We start from the raw sequence: 24,848 nt of genomic DNA on the forward strand, positions 1-24,848 counted from the left end.
CCACCTTAATAAAAATCCTCCTGTTTCACCCATTGGTCTCTCCAGTCTCCTAAATATTCCGCAACAGCGTGAGCCACCACACCTGGCCTTTTTCTTTTTTGTCAATTTAAAAGGTCACTTCTAACCTAACCAGTAGGAGAAATCTTTAGATCCTTTTATTATTTATTATTTATTATTTATTATGATGTCACGTACCTAGGCTGACCTGCTTCCCAGATACACTTATCAAACATTTTTATGCATTATATATGGCCCAAGAATTTTAGAATGTGGGTTGAGGTAGAGTTATGATTTTTTTGGTTGCAGTAAAATCTGTATAATAACATTGACCATTTTTTTCTTTTCTTTCTTTTTTTTTTTTTTTTCCTGAGACAGTGTCTTGCTCTGTCGCCCAGGCTGCAGTACAGTGGCGTGATCACAGCTCACTGCAGCTTCAACTTCCTGGGCTCAGGCAATTCTCTCACCTCTGCCTCCCAAGTTGCTGGGACAACAGGCATCCACCACCACATCTGGCAAATTTTTGTATTTTTTGTAGAGACAGGGCTTTTCCATATTGTACAGACTGGTCTCGAACTCCTGGACTCAAGCTATTTGCCTGCCTCGGCCTCCCAAAGCGCTGCAATTAAAAGTGTAAGCCACCATGTCTGGCCTTAATCATTTTTAACTGTCCAATTCAGTGACATAAAAGGCATTCACAATGCTATATTTCAGTCATACTATCTAATTCGAGACCTTTGTCATCATCCCATACTGAAACTTTGTACCCCTTACACAGTAACTCATTCCTTCCTCCCCCAGGCCCTGGCAACCTCTATTCTACTGCTGGTCTCTACAAATTTGCCTGTTCTAGGTACCTCATATAAGTGGAATCATAACAACATTTGTCTTTCAGTATCTGGCTTATTTCACTTAGCATAATGGCTTCAAGCTTCATCCATATTGTATCAGGTATCAGAATTTCCTTCCTTCTGAATGAGTAACAATAAGGCTGAATAGTTTTCCATTGTACATATATTCCACACTTTGTTTGCCCATTCATCTGTTGAACATTTGGGTTGCTTCCACCTTTGAGCTACTGTGAATAATGCTGCTGTGACCATAGGTGTATTAGTATTTGAGTTCTTGTTTTCCATTCTTTTGGTTATGTACCTAGGAGTGGAACTGCTGGACCATGTGGTAATCCTGTTTCACTTTGACTGAGAAATCACCAAACTATTTTCCATAGTAGTTGAATCATTTTTGCATTCCCGTCAACGATGCACAAGCCCTCCAGTTGCTCCATCTCCTCACCAATACTTGTTATTTTCTGTTTTTTTAAGTAATAGCCATCCTAATGGGTGTGAAGTGGTATTTCATTGTGGTTTTAACTTATGTTTCCCAAATGACTAGTGATACTGAACATCTTGTCATTTGCTTATTGGCTATTTCTATGTCCTTTTTATAGAAATGTCTGTTTAAATCATTTGCCCATTTTTGAGAACAACCATTGAATTGGTTTGTTTCAGTGGGGGTTGTGTCTTTTCTTTTTTTGAGACAGAATCCAGCTCTGTCACTCAGGCTGGAGTGCAGTGGTGCGATCTCAGCTCACTGCAACTTCTGCCTGCCAGATTCCAGCGATTCTCATGCCTCAGCCTTTCAGCTGGGGCTACAGGTGCACACCACCATGCCCAGCTAGTTTTTTGTATTTTCAGTAGCTACAGGGTTTCACCATGTTGGCCAGTCTGGTCTTGAACTCCTGACCTCAAGTGATCCACCCGCCTCATCCTCCCAAAGTGCTTGAATTATAGGTGTGAGTCACTCTACTTGGACTGGGAGGGTTTATATCTTAATGCCCATATCTATCTGCTCTCCAAGTGATCTTTGAATTTTTGATACTCATCGATGTTTTATATCTAACATATCTAGAAAGTACACATAGAAAATTGCTTCATGTTTCCATAATTGCCCATATGTGACAGATTTTTCTTTGCAATAGATGAAGCAGATGGTGATTCCAAGTTGTTTCCTATGTTTCCAGAATCTGCCCTTTCTTTTTCTACACAGCTGAAGCGTACCTGACCAGGAGGCAGGTGTGGCAGCTCACACCTGTAATCCCAGCACTCTGGGAGGCCAAGGCGGGTGGATCACTTGAAGTCAGGAGTTAGGTGACCAGCCTGTCCAACATGGTGAAACCCTCGTCTCTACTAAAAATATAAAAATTAGCCAGGCAGTAGTAGCACATGCCTGTAATCCCAGATATTTGGGAGGCTGATGCAGGAGAACCTGTTGAACATGGAAGGTGGAGGTTGCAGTGAGCCAAGATTGTGTCACTGAATTCCAGCTTGAGCAACAGAGTGAGATTGTGTCTCCAAAAAAAAGAAAAGAGTGGCTGACCAGGGATGTGAGCTGAGAATGAGACACCCAAGGCTCCTGTGATAGACCTGTTAAGCTTCATTTTTCTTTTGGTTGGAAAAATTTCTCTCTTTAGTAAAATAAGAACACAACAAAACAAATTGCCTACTTGTTGGCTTCTGGTTGCTGTCATTTACGTCATCGGCAACAGCAATGGCTCTGCCAGAAGCTTGCCAGGTGCTCCATTTCAGTTGGGAGCCACATGCCCTTGGTGCTAGTGATACGGATAAATGTCACTCCTGCCCTTAATCAGGAAACTCGGGGTCCAAAGTGTAAGTGCGGTTTTGAGGTTGTAAGAATATAAAACACTTTAAAAAAAAGTTAAACCTATATTTGTTACTTGAAGCTGGGCTTGGTGGATCAAGCCTGTAATCCCAGCATTTTGGGAGGCCAAGGTGGGCGGATTACTTGAGGTCAGAAGTTTAAGACCAGTCTGGCCAATGTGGTAAAACCCTGTCTCTACTGAAAATACAAAAAACTAGCCAGATGTGGTAGCATGTGCCTGTAATCCCAGCTACTAGGAAGGCTGAGACACAAGAATCGCTTAAACCCAGGAGGAGGAAGTTGCAGTGAGCCGAGATGGTGCCACTGCACTCCAGCCTGGGTAACAGAGCCAGACTCTGTCTGAAAAAAAAAATCACTTGAGTACCTGTGAGCAGTTATGAATTATTTTATGGTGTGCCAACATTTGAGTGTGGGTACAAGGAGCAACAGCGAAAACACTAGAAAAGAGTGACCATTTCTGGAGCAGTCACTGCCCTGGGCACAGTGCCAAATGCTTTCCATGGATGATTGTCTTCAATCACTACAAATCAGGAAAACAAAGCTCAAAGAGCTAAGAACGTTGCTCCGTGTCACATACTTCTAAGTGACAGAGCCTAGATACAAACCTAGGTCAGTGTGACTCCCGTTCTGCAGCAGAAGTACTGACAGCTTGTTGGGTGGAGGAGAAACAGGAAAATGCATTGCAAATAGCTTATTATGATTGCAACTGACTAGGAAAGTAACATAGACATTATTTAGAAAATAGAGGATCAGTGGCTATAAAGACCTTTTTGTCCTTAAGCTGTATTGGTAATGTTGCTTTGGAGCACAGAAGGCCAAGTGCTCATCGTAACCTTTCTGGTTGATGTAGGTGTTTTCACTACATGTGTTGTAGATTTTCTTTTCAGATTCAAATTTTGGGGGTTTTGGAGGGTTATTTTTATTTTTTTCAGACAGAGTCTCACTCTGTCACCCAGGCTGGAGTGCAGTGGTATGGATCACAGTTCACTGCAGCTTCAGACTGTTGAACAAGAGATCCTCCCACCTCGAGCTCCCAAAATACTGAGATTACCGGCATGAGCCATGGCACTGGGCCCAGTTGCAGATGGTAGATTCAAGTATTTTGTTCATATTTTGTTTTGGATTTTGAGACAGAGACTCAGTCTATTGCCCAGGCTGTCTGTAGTGGTACAGTCATGGCTCACTGCAGCCTCAAACACCTGAGCTCAAGCAATCCTCTCACTTCAGCCTCCCAAATAGCTAGGACTACAGGCACGCCACCACACCCGGCTCATTTTTGTATGTTTTGTGGAGGCAGGAGTCTCACTGTGTTGCCCAGGCTGACCTTGAATTCCTGGACTTAAGCGATCCACCAGCCCGAGACTCCCAAAGTGCTGGGATTACAGGTGTGAGCCATGCTCCTGGCCTTGTTCATATTCTGATTGGCTTTTATTTCAGTTACTGTGCTGTCTCTTCATTGGTATCATCACTTCTTCCTGAACAAAATATTATTTCAAAAGGCTCCTTTCCTCTCCCCAGTTCACCCATTTTCACCAGGTGACCATTTTATTTTGGAATAAAACCAAAAAAAGTCTCCTTTCCTAAGATGACCTCTAACCTTAATGACTCCCCTAAACCTGTCTTTAATGGATTCTGCTTCTTCATTTGAGGTTTGAAAGTCTCCAGGTCTCCGGTTAATCTGCCACTTCTTTTTCGTCAAGGTAGGGTCTTGCTCTTTTGTCCAGGCTGGAGTACAATGGTACAATCATGGCTCACTGCAGCCTTGGCCTCTGGGACTCAAACAATCCTCCTGCCTCTGCCCCGCAAATAGGTGGGACCACAGGCGCATGCTACCATGCCCAGCTAATTTTTGTATTTTTTGTAAGGATTGGGGTTTTGCCCTGTTGCCCAAGCTGGTCTTGAACTCCTGAGCTCAAGCAATCCACCCGCCTCAGCCTCCTAAAGTTCTGGGATTACAGGCCTGTGCTACCACACCCTGCTTAGTTAATCTACTTCTATCTACATCATAGCCCTATTCCTCCCACCCTCCATCCCTCTACCCCGGTTGTTATTGACAAAGATCCTGTTGTTTCTTATCTGAGCCTTCTGTTTTGTACATCCTCCTTTGTGGGTTTTTTCTTTTTTCAACCTGTCCTTTCTGATTTATTACGGGCTTTCATGGTATTGACAAAGATAGGTTGTTTTTTTTTTTTTTTTTTTTTTTTTTTTTTTTTTTTTAAAAAGAAAAAGAAAAAAATGAAGGAAAGGAAGAAAGAGGAAGAGGAAGAGGGAGAGAGAACAGGCGTATTGCTTTACTGCCCAGGCTAGTATAGCATTTCACAGGTTTAAATGAAATATTGGTTGGCTGCTTGTTTGTTATTTTCTTTCCTCATTTCTTCCTGTCTCATTATTAAGCATGATTGTAAGCATAAAAGACGTTTTCAATACCCATTATTAAGACAGGTGTTTCTTATCTGAGCCTTTTGTTTTGTACATCCTCCTTTGTGGGTTTTTTCTTTTTTCAACCCGTCCTTTCTGATTTACGGGCTTTCATGGCCTCTCCAGGCTGAAACCCAAAGACTGTTTCTAGAATCTGTCTTACCAGACCAATTTTTAACTTCCTATGATAGAAAATCTAGTTGTTTCAAATGGATAGAAATTTTGGGACATTCCTAGAGAAGGCAGAATGTTTGCTAGCCAGACACTCATGCAAGATAATGCCTGCTGTATGCTGTAGGCCAAGGCGCTGCAAAAAGTTACGAGATCTTGTCCACAGTATGGAGAAACATGAGCTGGGGACTTGTGTAATTGTGCGATTGTAAGTAATTGAACAACCACATCCAAAAAGGGTGAACTGATGTCAGAGGGTGAAGGGCTCTGCTCATCCTGCCCTGATTTTAGCATTTCTCTCAATGACCCAAATGACTTATCCCTAGAGAGCAAGTGTCTACACACACAGGTTATGGTTCTGGCTTCCTTGGTGTGAGCAGGCAGCATTAAGAAAGTCATGGGCCGGGCGCAGTGGCTCACGTCTGTAATCCCAGCACTTTGGGAGGCCGAGGCGGGTGGATCACAAGGTCAAGAGATCGAGACCATCCTGGTCAACATGGTGAAACCCCGTCTCTACTAAAAATACAAAAAATTAGCTGGGCATGGTGTCGCACGCCTGTAATCCCAGCTGCTCAGGAGGCTGAGGCGGTAGAATTGCCTGAACCCAGGAGGTGGAGGTTGCAGTGAGCTGAGATCGTGCCATTGCACTCCAGCCTGAGTAACAAGAGCAAAACCCCGTCTCAAAAAAAAAAAAAAAAAAAAAGTCATGCAGCCAGGTGAGCTGGCCCACGCCTGTAATCCCAGCACTTTGGGAGACTGAGGCAGGTAGATCATGAGGTCAAAGGGATTGAGACCATCCTGGCCAACATGGCAAAACACCGTCTCTACTAAAAATACAGCATTAGCTGGGCATAGTGGTGCATGCCCGTAGTCCCAGCTACTTGGGAGGCTGAGGCAGGAGAATCACTTGAACGGGAGGCAGAGGTTGCAGTAAGCAGAGATTGCGCCACTGTACTGCAGCCTGGCGACAGAGTGAGACTCATCTCAAAAAAAAAGAAAGTCATGCACATTTGTCATTGTTTTGACCACCCTCTGTCAATTCCCTTACTTCAGCATACCATCTCCCAGACTTTTGGGATAGTAAATCCAGCAGCTAAACTCCCACAGCGGCAGCCAAACAGGTTCCCATCAGGTGCCCTGGGAATGAAAGATACAAAGGTGAGGAAATGGCTGAAGCACCGTCTTTGATTGCAGTGAATGGCAGAATGCAGTTCACCCCAGTCTTTATGCTCTTTCCCTGGGACTCCATTAGTGAACTGTGTGTGGAGTTTTGGATTGTCCTTTGGTTTCTTATCTGTTCTTTCACCACTTATTTTCTTCCCCTATGTTCTGGGAAATTTCCTCTTTTATCTTATGATTCCTTTGACCATTTTATTTCAGCTATCTTTTTTTTTTTTTTTTTGGAGATGGAGTCTTACTCTGTCACCCAGGCCAGAGTGCAGAGGCATGATCACAGCTCACTGCAACCTCTGCCTCCTAGGTTCAAACAATTCTCCTGTCTCAGCCTCCTGAGTAGCTAAGACCCTTACAGGCACCCGCCACCATGCCCAGCTAATTTTTTTTTTTAAGTAGAAACGGGGTTCACCATATTGGTCAGGCTGGTCTCGAACTCCTGACCTCAGGTGACCCACCTGCCTCAGCCTCCCAAAGTGCTGGGATTACAGGTGAGAGTCACCACGCCTGGCCAGCTATTATATTTTTAATCTACCTAATTGCTTTCTCTTGTTTTCTGATTATTATTTTTTCAGATCAACCTGTTCTGGTTTTATAAACTCTTTCTCAAACCTCTTCTAGTCAGCTGGGCACGGTGGTTCCCGTCTTCTAGACAGTTGAGCACTTTGCGAAGCTGGCTTGAGCCCGGGAGGTTGAGGCTGCAGTGAACTATGATTGCACCACTGCACTCCAATCTGGGTGAGAGAGCGAGACCTTGTCTCAAAAAAACAAAACACAAACAAAAGCTCTTTGAGTCAAATTTTCTTCTATTCCCTGATGATCTTTGTTTCCACCAGAGTTCATTTCTCGTCTGTGTATCTTGGTCTTTCTTTTTCCGGCTGCTGGTCCTGGAAATGTCTTGGTGATCTTCGGCTGTCTGGTCATATCTTAAAAAGACGGTCTGTGTGACTGGGTGGCTTCTCCCCAGTGAGAATTCTGACTGGGTGCTCTGGGCGTGGGGTGAGGCCACTTGATTGCCCAGAATGAGGACTTTAGGGTATCAAGGTGGTGACTAAAAGCCTTTGATTTTCCAATATGGATTGCTTAATTTCTTTAAAGAGCTGTGAAGGACTTGTTTGTTTTCTTTTGCCTGAGGGTAGATGCCAGCTGCCTGGACTTGCAGGGTATGTCTGAGGGCCTGGGGATGGGGGAAGGTGGGGGAGGAGACAGAAGCAGGTGGGGACAGTTGATCCACCCTAGAGCCTGCCTGGCTCATAGGCAGCCTGGCAGCCCTCCCCTTCTGCCTGCTGTTTGTCTGTTAACTCTCTCCCATCCACCCTCGCTTCCAGGGTGTAGGGACTTTCATTCCTCTTTCGTACCTGCTTACTCTGTCCTTAGAGTATGAGTTTATTCCTTATCGGACTTCTTGTCCCTCAGTCCAAAGAGTCAAGACAGAGAGAGCATGTCTGGTTCATTAATAAAAAATGAAAAAAGAAACCTACATGCACGATTAGTATTTGTTATACTGTGAGTAACATTTCTAGTGAAAGAACTGTAAATTAACATATTTTTCCATTAAAGTAAATCATGTATTGCTTCAAAAGATATATAAGTAATATACAAAAACATGCTTCTTGTAGAAATGAAAATACAAAATGGCTTTTCCTTTTATTTCCCCATCCCAGTTCTGTTCTTTTCGCAGGAAGTGGCTGCTGTTAATAAATGGAGATATGTCCGGGCGTGGTGGCTCACGCCTGTAATCCCAGCACTTTGGGAGGCCAAGGCGGGTGGATCAAGAGGTCAAGAGATCGAGACCATCCTGGTCAACATGGTGAAACCCTGTCTCTACTAAAAACACAAAAAATTAGCTGGGCATGGTGGCGCGTGCCTGTAATCCCAGCTACTCAGGAGGCTGAGGCAGGAGAATTGCCTGAACCCAGGAGGCGGAGGTTGCGGTGAGCCGAGATCACGCCATTGCACTCCAGCCTGGGTAACAAGAGCGAAACTCCGTCTCAAAAAAAAAAAAAAAAAAAAAAAAAAAAAGATGGTGTGTGACTGGGTGGCTTCTCCCCAGTGAGAATTCTGACTGGGTGCTCTGGGCCTGGGGTAGAGAAGGATGAGGCCACCTGATTGCCCAGAATGAGGACTTTAGGGTATCAAGGTGGTGACTAAAAGCCTTTTAGTCTAATAAAATAATTGGACATATATCGTTGCCAACCATTATTAATGGATTTATGTATCCATGTTTATCTGTCTGATTATCAGTCTCTTTTTAATTTAGATGGGATTAAATTGTATGTATTATTTTGTGAATTTTTTTTAACTTGGTCATATGCCTTGGGTGGCTTTCCACATTGGTAGATGTGGAGCTCTCATTCTTTCCCCTACTGGTTGACATTTAAGTAGTTTATAGTTTTTCTAAAAAGGCAGAACCTGTTGCTTTCTTGTTTCATTGACCGCTAGCATGTTTCTCACCGAAACGGAGAAATCCTGGTCCTATGTGTAATATGTATGTTGAATGGAAAAACCTAATTGGATGAAATACAGCCAGTCGAACAGATCATACGTAAACGTGATCAAACTTAGAAGTGCATTTAAACATCAGCAAATGAAATACTAAAATTTCTTTATTAAAATGTGTTACCCTATCCAAGTTCGTGAATGGAGCAGAATCAAGTCAGATTTATTTTGCTCCGAGTTAAGGAGACAAGCCAGTTTGCATTTCTTCTGTCAAACATATTCATAACAAGTGCCCAAGTTTCAAAGCTCCCTGTTTCTCCCCTACTGTTTGTTTCCTACGATTTGCTGCATGTTTTTCTTATTCTCCACACTAAGTTCTTGCTTTGTCAGTTCTTTTTGTTAGAGGTCTTGAAACAGGAGTCAGTTTAACCTCAAAGAGACTATGAGTGTTACTTTCCAGTCAAATCCCATTTAAAACAATGAGAACATGGGGCTGGCACAATGTCTCATCCCTGTAATGCTAGTATTTTGGGAGGCTGAGGGGGGAGGATTCCTTGAGCCTAGGAATTTGAGACCATCCCTGGTAACAAAGCAAGACCCTGTCTCTACAAATTTTTTTTTTCTTTGAGATGGAGTTTCGCTCTTGTTACCCAGGCTGGAGTGCAATGGCCCGATCTCGGCTCACCGAAACCTCCGCCTCCTGAGTTCAGGCAATTATCCTGCCTCAGCCTCCTGAGTAGCTGGGATTACAGGCACACGCCACCATGCCCAGCTAATTTTTTGTGTTTTTAGTAGAGACGGGGTTTCACCATGTTGACCAGGATGGTCTCGATCTCTTGACCTCGTGATCCATCCGCCTCGGCCTCCCAAATTGCTGGGATTACAGGCGTGAGCCACTACAAAAAAAAAAAAAAAAAAAAAAAAAAATTTGAGACAGAGCCTCGCTGTGTCGCCAGGCGCCAGGCTGGAGTACAGTGGCACGATCTCGGCTCACTGCAACCTCCGCCTCCCGGGTTCAAGGAATTCTCCTGCCTCAGCCTCCCGAGTAGCTGGGACTACAGACATGTGCCACCACGCCCAGCTAATTTTTATATTTTAGTAGAGATGGGATTTCACTCTGTTGGCCAGAATGGTCTCAATCTCTTGACCTCGTGATCCGCCCGCTTCGGCCTCCCAAAGTGTTGGGATTACAGGCCTGAGCCACCGCGCCCAGCCCCAAAATTTAAAAAATAAAAATATTAGCAGGGCATGGTGGTGCACACCTGTGGTTCCAGCTACCTAGGCCACTAAGGTGGGAGGATTGCTTGAGCCTGGGGGGTTGAGACTGTAGTAAGCTGTGGTCGTGCCACTGCACTCCAGCCCGGGTGACAGAGTGAGACCCTGTCTCAAAACACACACAAAAAAACAAAAAACAGAGAACATCAACAGACAAAAACACATTTTTAGGATCTAGATCCACACCCTCCCTGGAGAAAGGGAGAAGTCTCCTCTCTCTCTCTCTCTCTGTCTCTTTTTTTTTTTTGAGACAGGGTCTTGCTCTGTTTCGGAGGCTGGAGTATAGTGGTGTGATTACACTCATTTCGGCCTCAACCTCCTGGACTCAAGTGATCCTGCCACCTCAGCCTCCTGAGAAATTGGGACCATAGGGCACGTGACAGGCCACCATGCCTGCCTAACTTACTCACTTTTATTTTTTATAGCAATGGGGTCTCACTGTGTCTCCCAGACTGGTCTTGAAATCCTGGCTGAAGCAATCCTCCTGCTTTAGCCTCCCAAAGTGCTTGGGATTACAGGCATGAGCCACCGTGCCCGGCTTTACATGGCCCATTCTGGGAGGTCTTTTCCACCATTCTACACCAAAAGATTTTCAGAGTTCTGCTATGCTGAGATTAGCATTGAATTTCATTGGCTCTGTGGCAGAATGCCTTTCCTTTCAATTTTCACATTTTTTTAACCTGCAGAAACTTGGTACTTACCAGGTCTCCCTCTGCAAGGCTGGGTCAGAACTCCAGCCTGCATCCTGCTCTTAACAAAAGCAGCTACCACTCACAGTGCACCTGACTATGTACAGGCACTGTTGTATGAGTTTCACATTCATTTTCTCACTTAGTCCTCAAAATAACCTCATGCAGTAGGCCTTGATGGGGAAACTGAGGCAGAGAGCAGTTCAGTCACTTGCTTAAGTCACACAGTGCTTTAGATTACTGAGAGAGCTGGGCTTCAAACCCAGTATGCCTGGTGCCAAAGCCTGGGCTTTTAGCCTCTGTGCGACAAATTCCCCACTAACCAACTCTTTCTTTCTTTTCTTTTTAAAGACAAAGTCTCACTCGGTTACCCAGGCTTGAGTGCAGTGGTGCAGTCATAGCTCACTGCAGCTTCAAACCATGGACCCAAGTGATCCTCCTACTTCAGCCTCCGGAGTAACTAGGACTCTGGGCATACACCACTATACCCAGCTAACTTTTAAATTTTATGTAGAGACAGGATCTCCCTATGGTGCCCAGACTGACCCTGAACTCCTGGCCTCAAACGATCCTCCTGCCTCAGCCTCCTAAAGTGCTAGGATTATAAGCGTGAGCCACCCCATCTGGCCCAGTAAGCCCTGTTGAGCATGTAAGAAGGGAGACCTGCAGGTACCACCTGCTAGTCACTGGATGGCTGACTCTGGTGGACCAGATAATGTCCCCTCCAAAAGATGTTCCTGTCTTAATTCCTGGAACTTGTGAATGTCACTTTACAAATCCTGCAAATGACCTTGCAGATGTTATTAAATTCAAAACCTTGAGATTGGAGAACTGCCCTGGATTAGCCAGGAGGGCCTTGATGCGATCGTGTGTATTAATATGAAAGGGAGGCACAGGGAGGTGTGACCACACAGAGGAGGACACGCGGTCCTGGGGGCAGAGACAGGGACGATGCAGCCACAAACCCTGAACATCAGCAGCTGCTGGCAACTGGAAGATGCGAGGAACGGGCTCTCCTCTGAGGTCTCTGGAGCACACGTTAGCACAGTTATTGAACTATTAAAGAAGGGAATTAAATAATAGCAATAATAGTAAAAACAAAACCTTAACAATTTGTAGTTGCTATATAATAAAGTAAATTTTGCTGTGTTGTGTGCTGTTTAATATAAAACCTAACCCCCAGCTCTGCTTAAAATTAACTCACTCCCTGTAAAACCTACCTTATCTGTTCTCCCCACATTCTCAGCAAAATTCCCAGGCATCTCAAGATTCCTGTTTTTCTTGCTGACCAGCTGCAAGGTCACAGGGCAAGATAACACCCAAAGAATGTACAAGGCATTTCTTAAAATGCCATTTTTCAAATGTAACGTACATCACAAGACATGTTACAACCGAATTAACTGTTTTTTTTGCTCTGGTTTCTGTAAACCTGTTAGCTGCTACATCATCCCGGATGTATAAAACATACTCCATTTTCTTTCTTCAGGGTTCAAACTTGGGATGCTAATCCGCTGAGCCAGTGGCCACCTTAATAAAATCCTCCTGTTTCACCGTTGCTCTCTCTGGTCTCCTGAATATTCTGTAACACTATGAAGGAATAAATTTTTCTTTCTTTTCCTCTTTCTCTTTTCTTTCTTACTTTCTTTCTTTCTTTTCTTCTTTCTTCCTTTCTTCTCTTTCTTTCTTTCTCCTTTCTTTCTTTCTTCGATGGAGTCTCATTCTGTCGCTAGGCTGGAGTGCAGTGGCACAATTTCGGCTCACTACAATCTCCGCCTCCCAGGTTCAAACGATTCTCCTGCCTCAGCCTCCCAAGTAGCTGGGACTACAGGCGTGCACCACCATACCCATCTAATTTTTGTATTTTTAGTAGAGATGGGATTTCACCATGTTGGCCAAGGTGGTCTCAATCTCTTGACCTCGCGATCCACCCACCTCGGCCTCCCAAAGTGCTGGGATTATAGGCGTCAGCCACCATGCCCGGCCTGAAGGAATAAATTTCTATTGAGCCACTAAGTTTGTGGTAATTAGAGCAGCCATAGAAAACTAATACAGTGACTTTGTGGTCTCTCTAGGCCTCAGTTTCCTTATCTGTAAAACACGGATATTAATGATATATACCTAGTATTTATTTATTTGTTTTTGAGACAGGGTCTCTTTCTGTCGCCCATGCTGGAGTGTTGTGGTTCGATCTCGGCTCACTGCATCTTCCTGCCTCAACCTCCTGAGTACCTGAGGTTATAGGCGTGCACCACTAAGCCTGGCTAATTTCTGAATTTTTTAGTAGAGACAAGGTTTTGGTATGTTGGCCAGGTTGGTCTCAAACTCCTGACCTCAAGTGATCTGCCTGCTGTGGCCTCCCAAAGTGCTGGGATTACAGGCATGAGCCACCGCAACTGGCCTAGTTTTTTTGTTTTTTTTTTTTGAGATGGAGTCTTGCTCTGTTGCCCAGGCTGGAATGCAGTGGCGAGATCTTGCTTACTGCAACCTCTGCCTCCCAGGTTCAAGTGATTCCCCTGCTCAGCCTCCCATGTAGCTGAGAACACAGGCATGTGCCACCATGCCCAGCTAATTTTTTGTATTTTTTAGTAGAGATGGGGTTTCACAATGTTGGCTAGGATGGTCTCGAGCTCATGACCTCGTGATCCACCTGCCTCGGCCTCCCAAAGTGCTGGGATTACAGGCGTGAGCCACCGCATCCGGCCCTGGCCTAGTATTTTTAAAAACTAAGGAATTTAAAGTGCTTGGCAAGAGGCCTGGCACAAGTGTCAAATCAACCCAGATGAGGTATTGTGATCACTAATTGGCTCTGATAGGAGCGTGCATGGGTTTTTTGGGAACACATGGAAAGGGCCACTCAACAAACCCAGCTTTCATTCATGTGATGTGCATGGTTATCCAGTAAGGTCCACAGGGCACTTTAGAGGCAAATAAGTTGAAATTAATTAAAAGCGACAATACATGGTATTTACTGACCAACTGGTAGGAAATTCACCAAAAATTACGACCTCCAATTTCCTTTTTTAATGTTTTTTTTGAGACAGGGTTTCACACTATCACCCAGGCTGAAGTTCACTGGCATGATCACAGAGCACTTCAGCCTCAGACTTCTGGGCTCAAATGATCCTCCTGCCTCAGGCTTCCAAGTAGCTGGGACTACAGGCACCACCACCACACCTGGCTAATTTTTGTTTTAGTTTGGTTTGGTTTTTTGGTAGAGACAGGGTCTTGCTTTGTCGCCCAGCTTGGATTCCAACTCCTGACCTCAAGTGATTCTCCCAACACGACCTCCAAAGCAGGTGGGACTATAGGTGCATACGGCCATGCCTGGCTAATGGTTTTTATTTTTATTTTTTATAGAGACGGGTCTCACTATGTTGCCCAGGCTGGCTTCAAACTCCTGGCCTCGAGCAATATTTTCAACTTGGCTTTTCATAAGGCTGGGATTACAGGTGTGAACAACCAGGCCCAGCCTCCACTTCCAATTTCTAGTGTCACTATAGCCATCAGAGAAACACTTTTCAGGTAGTAATTTTTGTTACCTGCTGCATGCCCCAGTAATTTCTTATTTTCTGGATCTAATTCTGAGTGGTCATTCCAGGACACTTAATTAACAAACATAAAAGTAAACATAGGAACTGGGAATTATAAGTGCAAATTCAGCTGCCCATCAGGAATGTAATCAGTGACCTGCATACTTTCCTGTATTATCCACAGAAATGAGCAGAGGGAGGGCTGTTTTGATCTAGGCACCTGGGTCCCAGATGTCTGAGAGTTATTTCTCCCCAAGAGCTAGACTGCAGCAGAGCCAATGAGTTTGCCTTTGAGATGTTCCCATTTGTTCCCCCAGCTCCAAGAGACGTCATCGCTTTCGTTCTTGGTTGTTCCGGGCAAATGATGGAGGAATTAACAGCATGGCCTGGAGTGGCTCTGAGCAGGCCTGGGCCAGCTGACACACGCCACTTAGGTTTCCAGGGAGCCAAACTGTCCCCGCTCACGCAAGGCTGATGCACTTGTGGCTAAATGCGGTGCGGTCAGGGCCCCGGGCCAGATTCAGGGCAGGAAATAGAATACCACCTCCATCACCAGGGAAACAATGGTCTGCGGACATGATTTAAACTGGAGCCAACGAGAACGCTCAGAGGGCCGGCCAGCAGAGTACGGGAGACCAGAGGGCAGCTTGCACAGATCTTGTCTTGGGTTATAACTGTTGACAAGCCACTTAACTGCCTCCAGGTTTAGGTTTATCTGCATATAAGATGGAGGTAACAATATTTACGCATCTCACTGGAGACTTATGAAAACAAGATTTTGGACAGACCCCTTGGGACCTATGGATGGAAGGTGGTATGTAAGTGTGGTGATAAACCTACTGTGTATGTGTTTTCAGCAGTGCATTAGGGACATGTAGACCCACCAGAAAACACTTTTGGAGTCTGATCAAAAACGACAAGAAAGACGGACAGCTCTTGGTTGTAAGTGCATGGGTTTGCTTTGGTTTTGTACAGGTCTGAGAGAATAATTGCATGTGTAACTGAGACTTCAGAATTGTTTTCCACCTGTCTCTGTGATGAGTAATCCAGGTGCTCAAATCATCTGAGAATGCTGTTGCTACAATTGTTCCCAAATGTTTGTCAACTTTGCTTTACAAAACTCTCCAATTCTCCTGTGTGGTTTATGAGTTGTATGCCGAGTCTGGAGCGTTTCTTCCCAAGTTGGGTGGGGAATCTATTTAAAAATAAGGCACACAGGGGGATAGTTGTTCTTTCCCCATGACGTGTGATTTCTGCGGAGTCTTCCTGCGCCTGCTAAATACACATGTTTCTGTTTATTTAAGACTATGTAATTGACCTCACACCTCCCAGTAAGGTTCGTAAACGTTTTCCGTCAGCTGGGGTCCTGCGGGAGTCTATTGCTCTGTGTTCTCGGTTAGTTAAACCTGTCTCTTATGCATGTCTGTCTAGAATAATTCCTCTGGGTCTAGGTGAATGATGACTATTATAGAAAAAAATCGTTGAATAACAAACTACACACTTAACTTTTTTATTAGAAAAATAGAAATGAAATATAGAAATAGAGATTCTCTGTAATTATGCAGAATTAGCCATACTGGCATACATACGTGTATATTTTCAATAAAAACGGGATTCTAATGTATATGCTTGAGGCGAAGTCTTTAGCTCGTAAACCTGGGAAGAGTATTGATATCCTTAGAGATTTTTGCCTGCAGCGGGGAGGGGTCCTGCTTCTGTTGCCCGCCTGCAGAGTGGCGGAATGAGGGACCTTGGAAGAACTTTCAAAGACTCCTTCCCTGAGATGTTGCTCCACTTAGCGCCCTTATGTTTTGGCAACAACGCACATCCCAGAAGTGGTAAACACTTGCTTATTTGAGCTTCTGTGTGGATGCTGGCCCCTGCCAGTCCCCTCTATCCTTCTTCCCCCTTTTTTTTTTTCATGCTAGCAGAACCAATTAAGCAATGACTTACATGCCGTGCATTACACACACACATTACAGTCTGTGGAATTTGTTTCTTGTTTTGTTTTGAAATGGAGTCTCGCTCTGTCGCCCAGGCTGGAGTGTAGTGGCGCAATCTCAGCTCACTGCAACCTCACTGAACCCCCAGGTTCAAGTGATTCTTCTGCCTCAGTAGCTGCGATTACAGGTGCGTGCTACCATGCCTGGCTAATTTTTGTATTTTTTAGTAGAGACGGGGTTTTACCATGTCGTCCTGGCTGGTCTTGAACTCCTGACCTCATGTGATCCACCTGCATCAGCCTCCCAAAGTGCTGGGTGTGAACCACTGCCTCCGGTTCAGCCTGTGGAATTTGAACACACACATACACCCTTGTGACATCACCCCTTTGTGTCCTCTCTGTACCAATCCCCCTGCCCAGGTAATCACTTGCATTCATTCCTCAGTACTGACTTTTATCATGTTACTGCCCACCCCAAAATGTTCCGTAGAATCACTGTCCCTCTGTCTTGCTGCTTCAGGTCTGTATGTCTCGGCCTAATTTTCCTGGTCCACCGTTTTAAGGGTCCCACCTGCTGGGCCTCCGTTGATGTCGCATGGCTGCAGGGTGGTCGCTGCACCCTCACCCCCACCTGCCAGGCTCTACCTGCGCCTCGTTCGCTCTGTGACCTCACTAGAACTGTCTTTTCTCAGCCTCCCAAGTTTTGCCCATCCTTCAAGCCTCAGCTCAAGTCCCATGTTCTCCAAGAAGTCCTCCCCAATTTCTTTGCCTCCCTCTTACATGCTGCATTTGCTGGCACCACGTGGCTGTAGCTGAGTTTCTGCAGATGTGGGGCCCCAGAAGCACAGCCTGGCCACTGAGTCATTCCGACTTTGGATACCCAACAGCCATTTATATCCTGCAGCAGATGTTTTTCCCAACCCTCCTCTGTCCTCAGCCATTCTCTCCCACATCCTGCGGCTGCCTGAGGGTCTGTCACTCCCCGACCTCAGATCCTGATCAGTGACTGTGTCTCACCCTTTTCCTGCCCCCATGCTGGGACTTTGTTACCCAGATCAACCAAGTCCTCTCCCACAGACCCTAGGGTCCCGCCTCTACTATCAGTTCTTCGGATTTGATACCAAGACATCTTGGGACTGGGCTCAGCTCAGAGGGTAGGCGTAGACTGAGGGCAAATAATTCAGATGAAGAGAAAGTTCTTTTGATGGGATGTGGGGTGGGGCTGGGAGCGCTGGTGGGTTATACAGTTGCCCCAGCCCACTTACGTCCCCTGAACCTCGCAGTTAGCGACTGTCCCATTTTCTCTTTTGCTCCAATGTGAAAACCTCACTCCTGTCTAGATTTTGTGGTTTCCCACGGCACAAGTAGAGCTCGGAGCTCGCAACAGTGGGCACAGTGAAGGAGATTAAATAAGACCGTGCAGCTAAGGTGCTGAGCATAGGGCCTGCCACGACCAGGCCAAGAGAAGTGAGTTAACTTTAAGACCCTGCAGTCCCTTCTCTGGTTCTTGTCAGCCAGGGGAGGTGAGGCGGGGGTGAAGCTGTGTGTGTGTGTAGGAGTCAAGGAGACTTCCAGAAACCCTCCCATCTGCAGTGAACACAGGCCCTAGAGGCCCAGCTCTGCACAGACTCTCCCTGTGACCTCAGTCTTTCCATGAGGCAGTGGCCCTTTCCCTCGGATGAGCAGGGATCACGAGCATGTGTGCCCAAGGACTTTGCAGGTGGAACCTGTCCAGGGTGAGTGGGCGAAGGCTGGGCCGTAACTTGATAAAGTCAGTACTGATAAAGTCAGTACTGAGGAATGAATGCAAGTGATTACCTGGGCAGGGGGATTGGTACAGAGAGGACACAAAGGGGTGATGTCAGCTCCCTAGTTCCTCCTGGCAGGGCTGTGACTATTGTTGTATTAACTTTCTGCATCATCAGGTTAAGACAGGTCATAGACATTTTACTGTGAAAGAATAAGCAACCAATATTGATTATCTCAGAGCACCTGCCCCTTAGCCCTCTCTCCATCTCCTCAGACAACTGTCAACTACAGTATGCTGAGCCTGGGGGCGTAGGCCAGTCTTACCCCCTACCCCACACCCACAGAGTAGGCCGGGGAGTTTCAGGTCATTCCAAGAGCAACAGTTTTACCCTCTAGTTCTATCTTTGCCATTGACGTGCTGTGTGACCTTCAGAAAATCCCTTCCTGTCTCTGGGTTCAGAATCTCCATCTACAGGCCGGGCGCAGTGGCTCAAGCCTGTAATCCCAGCACTATGGGAGGCCAAGACGGGCGGATCACGAGGTCAAGAGATCGAGACCATTCTGGTCAACATGGCGAAATGCCGTCTTTACTAAAAATAGAAAAAATTAGCTGGGCATGGTGGTGCGTGCCTGTAATCCCAGCTACTCAGGAGGCTGAGGCAGGAGAATTGCCCAAACCCAGGAGGCGGAGGTTGCGGTGAGCTGAGATCGCGCCATTGCACTCCAGCCTGGGTAACAAGGGCGAAACTCTGTCTCAAAAAAAAAAAAAAAAAAAAATCTCCATCTACAAAATAAGGGAGATGACCCTTCCAGTGTCTGAGATCCCTCCTGTCTGTGAAAGTGGTGGAGGGTGTGAGTGATGAGCATGGGGTTGGAACGCTGTCCCCATGCCTTTCTGGCAGAGTGGCCCTGAGCAGCCATTAACGTTCTCCAGGTTGCTCCTCCTCTGTGAAATGGGGACGACAATTAGTGACCCATCCCATGGGGCTGCAGCGTGTCTCAGATAAGGAGAGGCAGCCAAAGCAGTCAGCGCAGGGGCTATGAGTGCGCACAGAAGCTGGCAGCCCGCCTCTCCTTCCCATCAGCCAAGCTAGTTAATTTGTGGTCTCGAAGTTGAGAGAGAGAGACAGAGACAGAGAGAGAGAGAGAGAGAGAGAGAGAAAGAGAGAGAGAGAGAGCGTGTGCATGCATGGCAGTGTGTGTGTATAGCTTGGTTCTCCCAGGCGCTTTGGGAAGATCTGGCCGGGAAGCCCTCCCTGGCATGTCCCTGGCAGAGCCACATGTCCTTACCTTCTTCTGCACTGCAGCCCCAGGCTTTGGGGACTCTGTGCCTCTTGGTTGTCTCCTGAGTACTTTTATTTGCAGGGGCAATAGCAGGACCCTTCCATCCCAGAGGTGACTGACCAGGCCTGGCCAGGGAACAAGCAGCCCCACTGATGACCAGCAGGGCCATCACCTCTCTGTTGCAGTCCTGGCCTCTCCTCTGTCTTGAGGGCTCCCTGAAGGCAAAGAGTCCCTGCACATCCTCAGGGCCCCTGTACCAGGATGCAGAGTTTTAAACTCAGCTCAGTTCTGCCCGAGGACTCCCTCCCTTCATTCCTCCTTCCTTGGACCACACGATGTTTGTTTCACAGCTGGACACCTTGCTAAGTGATGCAGGAAGTAGGCCCCCGGGGAGGCAGATAGAGCCCAGCAAGACAGATAACCAAGTGAAGCCTCTGGATGCCGCTGGGGCCTGGGACAGGGTCAGAGATAAGCGGAAATGCCAAGCTTATCACTCCTGCCTGAGTTCTTCCAGAGAAATCATCCTGGCTGGCTAGCCCACCTCATTCCCAGCTCTCTGGGCAGTTGGGCAGCATCCATCTCCAGGCAGAGTAAACACAGAGTTGGCACAGCCACAGCGGCTGCTGGATGGGGACTCTGCCCCACTCTAGCACTGTGCGGTCCCAGCACCAGAGGCCAGCAGCGGGCGTCGGGTTACACCAAGATATTTGCGGTAAGGGCAGTTCTGGGCCAGTGTGCTTTGAAGTAAGAGCCCAAGAAACAATTGGTAGGGTCACAAGACTAAGGGAGCCCTGGTGACAGTTGTTCCCCAGTCCCGGGTTCTCTTCCGCCAACAAAGTCAGCACAAAGCTTTGCTTTCGGGGGACAGTTTGGGGATGGTCAGCTTGGGCCCTCTGCAACAAATGCAGGGTGCGGTGGGCAGACGATGTGGATGGCGGCTGCCTCTGACGCTGTCGGCACTGAACTCTGCGCTGTTTTCTGGAGCTCTTCATCTCTGCTTTCCTTTCTTAAGTGAGCTTGACGCCATGGAGGGGATGTGTGTACTTCTTTAATGCACTTCAGTAATGTTGTGGTGTGGGCGGAGAGGTGGCCTGGGCTGGGAGGAGGTCAGCGGGCTTAGGACTGGGAAGCTGTCCCCCTTCCTCCTCCTGCCCCCACCCCACAATGAAGTGACCGAGCGAGCACACTGCTGTCTTGCTAGGCTGACTGTCTGCGGCATTATTGGGAAGAAGGTGTGGCTGGTCTTAAGGACGGCCGTTTCAATCGCTGCCACTTGTGTGGACTTACCACGTGCCAGGTGCTGTGCTAGACATTTTGCTTATGTTAATGCCCAACTGCCCTGTGGTTACTGCAGTGAATGAGCCCCCAGTGCAGACAGGAAAGCTTTGTTCAGAGGCAGTACCAGTTGTGCATTTTGTGTAAATTAGAGAAGGGCGACTTTCCTCTCAACATGTGGTTTCCTTCCCTCGGAAAACAGTCATCAGATTTGATTTTGTTGGAACAAGGCTTTTCGGCCGGGCCTGTAATCCCAGCACTTTGGGAGGCCGAGGCGAGTGGATCACGAGGTCAAGAGATCGAGACTATCCTGGTCAGCATGGTGAAACCCCGTCTCCACTAAAAACACAAAAAATCAGCTGGGCATGGTGGCACGTGCCTGTGATCCCAGCTACTCAGGAGGCTGAGGCAGGAGAATTGCCTGAACCCAGGAGGCGGAGGTTGCAGTGAGCCAAGATCGCGCCATTGCACTCCAGCCTGGGTGACAAGAGTGAAACTCAAAAAAAAAAAAAAAAAAAAAAAAACAAGGCTTTTCACGGCTACACTCTGTGACAGGACTGTCATAAATAAATACACAAATCAACAAAGAGCAGCGTGTGTTTATCTCCTTAGGGGCTCTGTCCTCAGGTTCTGGATAACTTGCCTCCTGTCCTGGTCCCCAGAAGCAAACACAATGAAGCTGTTTCTTTTGATATTTGCCTCCATATTTCTTCATTCTTGGTTTTGTGCATAATCTATAGACTTGCTGGTAAGATAAATGAGGACTTGGCTCTCTCACACCCCCCCACTTTCCCTCCCTCACCCTCACAAGTGAGATGTCTCTCGTTTTACTTAATAAAGGGTTTACTTTACTATAACTGTAGATATTCTTCATTGCAAAATCAAAGATTGTACTTTAATCTCATTCTTTCTCATAAGAACTCTGGGCTAAGTGCGGTGGCTCATGCCTATAATCCTAGCACCTTGGGAGGCAGAGGCAGGCAGATTGCCTGAGCTCAGGAGTTTGAGACTAGCCTGGGTAATATGGTGAAATCCCGTCTCTGCTAAAATACAAAAGGTTAGCCGGATGTCGCGGCGTGAACCTGTGGGTTCCAGCTACTCAGGAGGCTGACGCAAGAGGATTGCTTGAACCGGGGAGGCAGAGGTTGCAGTGAGCCCAGATTGCACCACTCTACTCCAGCCTGGGCAACAGAGCGAGACTCAGTCTCCAAAGGGGGAAAAAAAAAAAAAGGACTCTAGTTGTCCTGGCTTCTCTTGTCCTGGCATCTCTGACTCCTTTCATTCCCCTTTTGCTGTTATCTGCCATCGTCCTTCAGCTGATGGCTAATGTTTGAGCACTTCCTGGGTGCCTCCCGAGCATTCTCATGGCACCTCCCGACTACTCCATGAGGTGAATGTGTTGTTATTATTCTCCTGTTAAAAAGAAGGAAGTGCAGACTCAGAGAGGTTAAGTGAACCCTGGCCCACGGCTCTGACTAACAACTGGCGAGGCAGGAGTTAAATCCAGGCAGTCTGACTCCAGGCCCCATGCTCTTCACATTTTACCTCAAGTGTTCCACTGCATTCTATTGTATACTGTTGAACACTCTTCATTTTCCTGCTTCAACTTTGGGCCTAGGTTGAAGCTATTGTTTCTTGGAGCTCTTTTTTTTTTTTCTGAGATGGAGTTTCACTCGTCACCCAGGCTGGAGAGCAATGGTGTGACCTTGGTTCACTGCAACCTCTGCCTCCTGGGTTCAAGCAATTCTCCTGCCTCAGCCTCTAGAGTACATTACAGGCATCAACCACTATACCTGGCTTTTTTTTCTTTTTTTTTTTTTGTATTTTTAGTAGAGATGGGGTTTTATCATGCTGGCCAGGCTGTTTACCCCCTCATTTGCTGGAGTACATCCTCAAAGCAGATTTCTTAAAAAGTGTGCATGGGTGAGGTGTAGTGGCTCAAGCCTATAATCCCAGCACTTTGGTAGGCTGACAGGTGGATTGTTTGCACCCAGAAGCTTGAAACCAGCCTGGGCAACATGGCAAAACCCTGTCTCTACAAAAAAATCCGCAAAAATTAGCTGAGCATGGTGGCACACGCTTGTAGTCCTGGCTACTTGGGAGGCTGAGGTGGAGGATTGCTTGAGCCCAGGAGGTTGAGGCAGCAGTGAGCCGAAATCGTGCCACTGTACTCCAGCCTGGGTGACAGAGTGAGATCTTTTCTCGAAAAAAAAAAAAAATCGTGTATGAATTTCTTGCATTGTTGCAAATCATAAAACCCTTCATTTTGTTCTCTGATGCTGGTGCCGTGTCTTGAAGATTCTAAGGGGAAGAGCTTTCCTAGCTAGACTTTGACAGCCAGCCTCTCTTCTGGCATTCAGTTGTTTTTAGGATGAGAAGTTTAATGTCATGCTGACTGTAGTTCTTTGGTATGTGTAGTAGTCTATTTTCAGAAATACCTGAAACTGGATAATTTGTAAAGGAAAGGAATGTCTTTCTTTAGTTATGGAGGCTGAGAAGTTCCAGGTTGAGGGGGCCACATCTGGTGAGGGACTTCTGGCTGCTGGGCCCTCTCTGTAGAGTCCAGAGGTGGCCCAGGGCATCTCATAAGGAAGGGGCTGAGTGTGCTCTCTCAGGTCTCTCTTCTTTCTCTTGTGAAACCACCAGGCCCAGTCCCATGATAACCCATTCATCCATGAACCCAGAAGGGCAGGGCCCTCATCATCCGCTTGCTTCTTAAAGGCCTCACCTCTCAACATTGCCACACTGTGATTAAATTTCGACATGAATTTTGAAGGGGGCACATTCTCACAAGTATGTGGTTTTTGTTTTAAATTTCAGGGGGCTTTTATAATCTTCTCTTTATCCCTGTGTTCTAAAATTGCATAATGACTGTAGTATTTCTTTGATAAAGTCCTTCTTTTTTTCATTTCTCTTACTCTAGTTAATTAGATGTGAGGCCAGCTGGAGTCATCCAACAGCTTTCTCTTCTGCACATGGCTTCATATTTCAGTTTTATTTTCTGAGACATTATCTTAGCTTCATTTTCTAATCCCTATATTGAATTTTTAAATTTTATTATTCACACACACACCCACACACACATATATATATTTTAGATAGAGTTTTGTTCTTGTTGCCCAGGCTGGAGTGTAATGGTGAGATCTTGGCTCACTGCAACCTCTGCCTCCCGGGTCCAAGCTGTTCTCCTGCTTCAGCCTCCAAGCTGTTGTGATTACAGGCATGTGCTACCATGCCTGGATAATTTTTGTATTTTTAGTAGAGATGGGGTTTCTCCATGTTGTCCAAGCTGGTCTTGAACTCCCGAACTCAGGCAATCCATTCACCTCGGCCTCACAAAGTGCTGGGATTACAGCTGTGAGCCACCACACCTGGCCAGCATCCTCTCCTTTGTTAAGGAATGGAATAGCCTTGCACACTTTTCTGTGGCTTCAAATGACAGCCTTGTTTGTTTGTTTTTTGAGACAGGGTCTCACCCTGTTGCCCTGGTTGGAGTGCAGTGGCACAAACGTAGCTTGCTGTAGCCTCTGCCTCCTGGGTTTAAACGATCTTGCTGCCTCAGCTTCCCAAATAGCTGGGACTTCTGGCACACGCCACCATGCCCAACTAATTTAAAAAAATTTTTTTTTGTAGAGACAGGGTCTCCCTGTATTTCCCAGGCTGGCCTCAAATTCTTGGGCTCAATCAAGCCTCCTGCCTTGGTCTCCTAACGTGCTGGGATTACAGGGGTGAGCCACCTCACCCCGCCAAATGACAGCCTTTTTGAAACTGTTTTTCATTTTCTCAGTTTCTTCTTTGATCATGTTTCTGTTTATTTGCTTTAGTCTCCCCTTTTCATCTTGAAGGCTTTCGTTGAACACCCAGTGATTCTTTTTGTCTGGGCCTATTTCTGAAGAAGGTACTAACACCTGGGTGGGTGGTTGAGGCTTGTTAGCTGCGTGGCTTTGTTGAGGATGATCGGGTCGGGCACTCCTAAGGAACCGCAAAAGCCAGCACATAGAACTATTGTGCTGCGGACCATCGCATTTCTCCAGAAACAGGCGCTGATCTCTAGGGAGGGTGGGCCTGGCCAGGCCCTTCTGTGCCAAGGTGTGGGACAGGAAGGGGGCCGCTTTAGGGACAGGCTCTTCAGTCCTGCATTTCTGCTCCCCGTTTACCCCACCGAGGGTCTCAGGGTCTGAAGTGTCTCTGGTGTCCTACAGGGAAAGGTGGCTCTGTGCTTATCTG

The 24,848-nt window shown here is 46.5% G+C and overlaps 1 protein-coding gene across 3 annotated transcripts in view; it reads left to right on the top strand.

Annotated features, from left to right (window-relative positions):
- Positions 1 to 14,950: 14,950 nt before the first annotated feature.
- The window catches only part of MYLK3 (myosin light chain kinase 3), a 66,736-nt gene continuing 56,838 nt past the window's right edge, over positions 14,951 to 24,848 (top strand). The window contains exon 1 of one of the 3 annotated variants that reach the window (XM_010347813.3): positions 14,951 to 15,189. In XM_010347813.3, coding sequence (XP_010346115.2) covers positions 15,136 to 15,189 — 54 coding nt within the window. In that variant the 5' untranslated portion in view covers positions 14,951 to 15,135. Of the gene's footprint in view, positions 15,190 to 15,211; positions 15,314 to 19,340; positions 20,059 to 24,848 lie in introns of those variants that run through there. The other 2 variants (XM_074403468.1, XM_010347812.3) reach the window with 2 other exon arrangements.

Source organism: Saimiri boliviensis, chromosome 1 (genome assembly GCF_048565385.1).
Source record: "Saimiri boliviensis isolate mSaiBol1 chromosome 1, mSaiBol1.pri, whole genome shotgun sequence".
Classification (NCBI taxonomy): domain Eukaryota; kingdom Metazoa; phylum Chordata; class Mammalia; order Primates; family Cebidae; genus Saimiri; species Saimiri boliviensis.